Genomic DNA, 8057 nt, shown 5'->3' with positions numbered 1-8057 from the left:
GATCATCAGCATAAAGGGAGATCTTACGAACAGTCCCATTTATAAGAATTCCATGAATATCTTTAGTTTCATGAAGTGCAATAGCCAAGGATTCCAACACCAAATTAAATAACAAAGGACTTAATGGACATCCTTGTCTTGTACCCCGTGAAAGCCGATAAAAAGATCTGCAATTATTAGTAATAACAGTAGCAATAGGGCTTTTATATATCATTCTAATCCACTTATTAAAGTTAATACCAAAGCCAAATTTCTCTAAAATGTTAAATAAATATTTCCATTCAACTCTGTCAAATGAATTACAGTTTCAGCAATAGGAGCATCAAGAGCTTGTTGATCTTCAACAGAAATTTGAGGAAAATCGATCTTTTGTAAAAAGGCTTTCATTTTAGAAGAATCAGCTGGAAACTGAGATTTATAAAGTTCCATATAAAAGTCTTGAAAATTTTTATTGATATCTTCAAAATTGCATGCTAAACTACCATCTCCCTTATGAATTTTTAAAATTTGTCTTTTAGCTCTAGCAACTTTTAATTGAGATGCTAATAGCTTATTATTTTTAACTCCAAACACATAAAATTGACTTTTCAATTTAAGCAAATCATTTTCAATAGGATAAGTTAATAATACATTATATTGTGATTGGAGTTCAACTATTTGTTTAAATAAATCAATATTAGAAGAGATTGCATAAATATTATGCAAGTCTTTAATTTGTTTAGAAATCTTTTCTAACTCTGCTTATGTCTGTTTCTTAAGCTTAGCTGAATAGGAAATTATCTGACTGTGCAAATATGCTTTAAATGTGTCCCATATAATCAGTTTCAATACATCTCCCGTGTTGTTAAAAAGAAAAAAAATCATTTATATGAGTCTCAATAAATTTGACAAAGTGTGGACTTTGTAATAAATGGTCTGGAAAATGCCAGGGCAAATTTGCAATAACGACATCATTCAATTCAAAAGCTAAAGTTAAAAGTGCATGATCCGAAAGAGCTATAGCATCATATTCACATTTCTGGACTTTGGCCAAAAGTCGATGATCAACTATAAAGTAATCGATTCTTGAATATTTTTTGTGAACGTGTGCAAAAAAGAATAATCTCTATCATTAGGATGTAAATGTCTGCAAATTTCAACCAGGCCAAGATCAATTAGAAAATAGTTAATAAGTGATGCAGAACAACTCGGAAGCCACTGATTGGTTGAAATCTTGTCAATCAAAGGATTTAAACAAGTTAAAAATCATCACCCATTAACAACATATAATTATTTAAGTCCAGCAATAAAGCAAATACATTTTTAAAAAAGGATCATCTATAGTAGTTCCATATAGGTTAACCAGAACAATTTTTCTATTACAAATTGTTCCTTTACAATTAAAAATCTACCATTAATATCTGACACAATATCTTCTTGGATAAAAGAAATATTAGATTTAATAAAAATAGATACTCCCTTTGTTTTATTTTGGCAAGTAGCGTGAAATTGAAGGCCCTTTAACATTTTAAAAAATCTATTTTGATTGCCCATTTTGATATGTGTTCCTTGAACAAAAATTATATTGGGTTGGAATCGATTAATAATTTTAAAAGTCTTTTTTCTCTTAATAGGATGATTCCAACCATGTATGTTCCAACTTATAACATTTATCTGTTTAATTGCCATCAAAATTTTTTAAATTTTACTTAATATATAAATAAACGCATACCAGTGCAGGTTAACCAAAACCGGCAGTGATAAGTACAACCATACACAAAATATGCATGCTCCGGAGCTCCGTAATGGGAAAAAAATACCAAAAAAGAAACTAAAATTAATCTTATGATTAATCCTATTTATGCTTCAAAGTACATTTATTATCGAAGAATGTACAAATTATACATCCTTGAGCTTTGTCTACTTACAGGCAGCTGCGAAACTGAAAACTCAAAAAACCCCAATAAAAAAAATAAAGATCACTCCCCAATTCGCAAAGAAAGAGGAAAGAAAAACACAAATCATGCAAACAAATGAACTGAGCAACAGCATTCCGAACCAAATTGAGTCCTCAGATCCAAATCCCTAGAGCAGCCCAAAGTAGGCCCAAGGCTTCGGTATCAGTTCATCATGTTAGTGGGGCAACTAGCCGCAAAGCACAGCAGCCAGGGGGCAGTCTCACAGCTTCAGCGTCATGGAAAGAGCGAGTGAAATCAACCCAACTCATGAAACCCCGTCTTCCCAGTTTATCTGGGCCGATATTAAAATTGTCCAAACAGCAGCTTGTACCTTGCATTAGGACCTGGGCTCTGCTATGGCAAATCACTCTGGGCCGCCAAGCCACAACAATTCACTTTGGGCCTAGATTTCGCTGTCGAAGAAGCCATTCTCAACCTCACCAAATCGACTCGGCATTTAGAGCCATTGAAGCTTGCACCTGGGTTTGTTGGACGGGCATCAGAACTCCTCTGCCTCTGATTTGCTCACTCCAGCTTCACCTGCATTGACTTTGCAGCACACCAGTGTTGATCATCTCTCAAATTTGCTTCACCTTCACTCGCCTCATTATTGTTTGTGGTGATAGTTTACCACAATTTACTTTTTTCAAAAGTGTTATAAGTAATGTTTATAGTCGAATTTCTTGCCTTTCAAATGACCAGTGCGTTGTTGCATGCCTTCAGTAGCTCCATCTTAAACCCGAGTGGGTCAGCGTTAGAGTAGTCAGGCTTTGGCTCAACAGGTTTGGGCAGGCACAGAGACAGAGGATCTAAGTAAGATTCTAGCATGTTTTTATTTCTGTTAGTATGAGTAAAGAGGGGATGAAGGTATCTAGCTGAGGCTGAATACCTCACAGCTAGTGTGCTGAGAATGGGTCCGGAACGATGTTATGTTCTTTGTGTGATTGTTTATTAATTTCAACAGATGCTGCCTGACCAGCTGAGTTTCTCCAGCATTTTGTGTGTATTACTAGTACTGAGCTAGTCTTCTACAATGGCAGATGCACTGTTACTGCTTCAATATATGCTAAAGGGAGCTGTGTGACACGTCTGTAATTGGACAGTGGAAATTTAGATGTATGCTTGAGTTTATTGTCCTTATCATGTCATGGACTATGAAGAGCAAGGCAATTGTATAAAGGAATCTCCAGAAAGGAAAGAAAAACATGAACGATTTTTGCCCCATGTTTAGGACCACTCCAACCAATATGGAGGGGGGGGGGAGGAGGGGGAGGAGAAGAGAGAGAGAGAGAGAGAGAGAGAGAGAGAGAGAGAGAGAGAGAGAGAGAGAGAGAGAGGAAAAAAGACTCTATGGGGATTGGATGCCACACACAGAAAGTGCTGGGGGCTTGATTGGTGAGGTAAACCTTTGGGGCACATTAGTGAGTATCTAAGGGAAAATAGGCTATATACTATGCTATGCTAATCATCTGGCAATTTTTGCTTTCAGTGAAGTATAATTATCAGTAGCATTACAGATTTATGTTCAAATAATTTTGGATTTAGATGAGAAGGGAGTAACTGCTACAGATGGGATATTAAAATTTTTACAATCAATTGGACAAAGTTATAGAAGTTGCTTCTCTGTTATGGAAGAGATTTAAAAAATCTATAATAAGCATTATGTAAGCCTTGTTTTAAGTAGGCACCAAGTGGTTGATTCATGTGTTGATTTGGAAATTCAGCCAGAATTCTAAATATTGAATGCAAGTATTTCAAATCACTATCTTTATTTATGTGCCATCATTTCTTCCTGCACTGTGTGTAGTTAAAAAAAGTTGGAGGATCAAGAAGGATATCACCAGATAGAAGGTGCAGAATATATGAAGAAAGAGGATAAACGATCAGGGCCAAGGGGAGTATTAGCATGCTCTCATGGGAAGACAATGGAGCTACTAGGCAGGTGGTCTTACATCGACAGTTAAGAAATAAAATCTTTAAGGAGATCCACATCTATCTGTGAAACAGCTGGTATGAACCAGCAGTTGGAAGTGCATAATGATCTGGAGGAGCTGTGGAAACTACAGCTGCAGATCAGACTTCAAATCCAATAACTCTTCCACTGTGTATCTGAGACCCAGCTGCTTTACTCTAGTCCAGGAATACATAACCTAGGCTTGCATCGGGGGCCAGAAGGAGCCAGAGATCTGGGGATCATGTCAAGTCCAGTTCTATATTAATCCATATCCTCATTTAAACTGCGGTGTCCGTATGAGTACCAAGCTGTCATCATGCATTCAGTTTACTTCATCAGATATGAATGCTCCAACAAGAGTGGGCCAGTCAAGTGCTTGACCCTTACATCATCTGTTTTACACCTAGGGTGCTTTTATGAACTCATTGAATCAGAGACCCAAGACATATTGTCTCTGTCTGTGAGGAATTCAGCCTCCGGTAGATACCTCCATTCCCTCTTTAGCCCATATCATCATTTAAAATCCCACTAGTTTGACTTTCTTGGGTGTTGTCAGCCATGTTACTAAGAATTTAATGTTGATGTGCTTGAGGCAATGAGGGTAATTCCTATCCATGTCCACTGGGCGGGGGAGGGGGAGAGGGTGGGTTGAAATGGTCTTGAGAATTATGTCATGTTCCAAAAATCATTCTGCAAAAGTCACATCTATTTAGCACAATGCAAGTAATAAATTAAAAGTAAACGTAACTGATGATTAATTGACATTGGAGATCTAGAAAGAACATGACAGGATTCCCATAGAGTTTTTTTGCCTTTTGGCTCCTGTTGGTCTAATTTCCACAGATCCATCTTTGATTCCGTCCTCATATAATGGTCTATAGATGCTATTTTTCAGTGTACTTCTGGTGTTACTATTCATGAAGGCACAAGATAAAGAATGCAATAAATCTATTGTCTGAAAATTACACACTTCAGAGCAAATTTCCCATTTAACGCTGAAGCAGGCAGAATATATTATTGTTCCTCAATTTAGAAAAAAATCATTGTTTCTTTCAAGCATCAATTTTTCCCTTGATGGAAAGACGTAGTTCACAAAGAGCACTCAGATATTCCTCATTATCATGGTCATACTCCAAGGCCTTCTCAAAATATTCAATCGCTTGAGCCCTGTTCCCATTCAGCTGATACAGTAACCCTTTGATTCCAAGGGCCTTACTATTAGTTGGCTCCTTGCAAAGTTGCCTGTCTGCCCACCTCTCCAAATTCATATGACATAGCTTGCGTTCCTTCGTGTCATTTTCAATTTCCAGTCCTTTCAGGAATGGTCTGATGGCATCAGATTCAGATTTTCTGCAGTGCAGTTCAAATTTCCCAGCATATAAACATATCTTCTGCATATTTTCTGGATGAATATTTTCTAGTTTCTGGAGATCACTGTAGATCTTCTTTGCCTTAGAATATTCATCCATTTTTGCACAGGTGTCTGCTAAATCCAGTTGTGACTTAATACTTGACCTTGGACGGTGTTCAGATGCCTTTGCAAAGTGATATTTGCATTGACTAAGCAACTCAGTTTTTTGTTGAAATTCTGGAGTTTGGGGATCATCACATAATGGATTGCTGAGCAGTTCAAGCAATTTGGTTTTGTAACACGTACCTAGTTGGTCATGCAAGATGCTAGCATGTGGAGAGATTCCTAAAGCTTTCTTCAACAACTCAATTGCTTTTTCCACAGCTTGCTCTTTTCGGTAAAATTTTGCAGCATATCGAAGAACTTTTGGAAAATCAGTTGTTTTCTGCAATGCTTGTTCAACTAATTTATTGGCTTCAACTTTTTGCTTGAACTCTTGCAGTTTTAGCGCCAACAGAACCATAGCCACGGAGTTATCTGGATCAAATTCCAGTACACGACGCAAATGCAGTACAGACCGTCTCCGTTCACGATTCTCTTTGGTTCCAGAAATTGCTTCCAACTGAAACAGTACAGTGGCATATCCCATGCTCCATTGCTCATTATCAGGATCTTCTTCCAGACCCTTCCGAAAACATTCCTTTGCCTCCTCATAGTATTCAGCAGCAGACCTCAGCAATGACCATCCCTTCTCCCCGTACACCTCGGGTATCATTGCTGAGTAGGGAGGGCCATCACTGAGCGGTTTACAGATCATCTCCAGCTTGTCGAGATAGGACTGGGCCTCTGTCAGATGTCCCATGTGGTAATGCACCCAGGCAAAGTTTCCATAGGTGATGATGCTTCTTCTTTCAAAATCAACTTTGTAGTTCTCTCTCAGAATCTTCTCAGCTTCCCCCAAGTTATGAATCGCTTCTATATAGTTACCTTGCAAGCCATTCACAAAAGCAAGTTGGTTGTAGGACCTGACTTGGTAAGAAATCATACCTTTTTTACGAGCTAATCGAATTAAAAGCTCTTTTTCACGAGGATAATGAAGGCGAACAATCACCGCTCGTGGTTTATCAGTCGTAGACGAAAACCTCGCAACTCTGTGAGCACGGTCAATAACAGGTTTAGTTTGCAAACCTTCATCACCGAAAATTTCCCACAGTAATTTAGAGAAAAATTCAGTTAAATCACCGGACTCAACTCTTTCGGGAAACCCGATAATTCGCAAATTCTGTCTGCGAGAACGATTTTCGAGATCAGTAATTTTAAACTTGTACTGATCTACAGTTTTAAGAGTCGACTGTACCTTCTTATCCAACACTTCAATTGTACGTACTTTTTCAACAATTAATTTTTCAAGAGTCTCCAACTTATCTTCATGCTGCTGAATATCCGATGCCTGCGACTGAAGCTTAGTATCAAGCGATCTAACAACTCCTTCAAGTTCAGACATTTTCGTGGTAAGCTTGTTTTCCAAACTTGCCATTTTACTTTCCAAACTTGCCATTTTACTTTCCATCTTGCTTTCCAAACTTGCAAGTTTAGTGTCCAGAAGATTAGACGATTTCTTACTTGTAGCCATTTTAAGTTCGACAAAGTTAGATCAAATATAGTTTTAGGGAAAAAAAAGTCAATCGAAAATATCAACTCATTTGATTAAATTTGAAAAGATTTGATTAAAGGGTGATTATAGTTAAAAAAGTGAAGAGCGCCTAAAAGGCAGATGTTTACGTAGCCATCTTGAAAATCCACCAGCTTTTAATTCGATTAGCTCGTAAAAAAGGTATGATTTCCTACAATAACTTCAAATTTCGAATTGTTGAGGATTATTCTTATGAGGTTATGAGAGCCAGAATCGCTTTTAAACCAGTGATGGCAGAGATTTACTCGATTGGACTTAAACAAGCTTTAATGTATCCAGCGAAGCTTAGAATTACGCTGAACGACAACAGTCAGCAAATTTTTAACACTCCGGAAGAAGCGAAGAAATTTGCTGAAGAATTTCGATCTTCTACTGCAACTTGAACTATGTGTTATGTGGAAGATTTTTCGGAGAGAGGATATCTTTCTATTTTAAGTTTTAACCTATGAAGCTGGGTTATAACTTCTTATTTTGATCTACGGGTCTGGTTTTTTTTACTATCATCATTGTTTATAGATGTTCCTTTTAATTTTTATAATATCTTCTTTTTTTTTCTTTCTGTTTTGGTTATATACGTCTATATTTTGCAATAATGATTTACTTTTTTTTAAGATGTCGTTTCTTTTTCCCGTAAGATTCTGTTTTTTGTAAGCATTTATTTGTTTGCCTGTACTCAGAAATGGGACGAATGTTTTGGATTTTTGGTCTTTTTTTTAATATATATTGCACTGTTTATTACATCCCTTTTTTTTAATCTTATTTTGTCTTTTAACAGATTGCTGAACTCACATTTGTATTTAGTAATATGGCTTTTTCAAAATGGCGTTTCTTCTTCCCATAAGTCTTTGCTTTTGAAACGTCATCTTGTATTTGAACACGGGATTTTTTTTAAAGGTATATTACACTTTCAAATTTTGATGTTTATACTTTTTTTATTAATGATTGTTTGTTTTATTATATTAGTTTTTTTTATTCTGATTGATATATATTTTCTTTTTGCAACTCTATATCTTAATCTGGGTGTTATATAGTTTTCTTTTAATCTTGTTATAGAGCTGCCATCTTGAAATGGGGGTAATGTTAGTATTAGATTATGCGCTTGCCGCTTGGCTTTTTTTCGAA

The 8057-nt window shown here is 36.6% G+C and overlaps 1 protein-coding gene across 1 annotated transcript; it reads right to left on the bottom strand.

Annotated features, from left to right (window-relative positions):
- Positions 1 to 4260: 4260 nt before the first annotated feature.
- LOC132379523 (interferon-induced protein with tetratricopeptide repeats 5-like) lies at positions 4261 to 6917 on the bottom strand. Its single transcript, XM_059947506.1, has one exon. It carries the CDS (start codon positions 6873 to 6875, stop codon positions 4944 to 4946), a length of 1932 nt encoding a protein of 643 aa, XP_059803489.1. The 5' UTR covers positions 6876 to 6917; the 3' UTR covers positions 4261 to 4943.
- Positions 6918 to 8057: the final 1140 nt, after the last annotated feature.

This window comes from Hypanus sabinus, chromosome 22 (genome assembly GCF_030144855.1).
Source record: "Hypanus sabinus isolate sHypSab1 chromosome 22, sHypSab1.hap1, whole genome shotgun sequence".
Classification (NCBI taxonomy): Eukaryota; Metazoa; Chordata; class Chondrichthyes; order Myliobatiformes; family Dasyatidae; genus Hypanus; species Hypanus sabinus.
The sequence above is the reverse complement of the archived record's forward strand: the minus strand, read 5'-3'. Positions and strand labels throughout refer to the sequence as shown.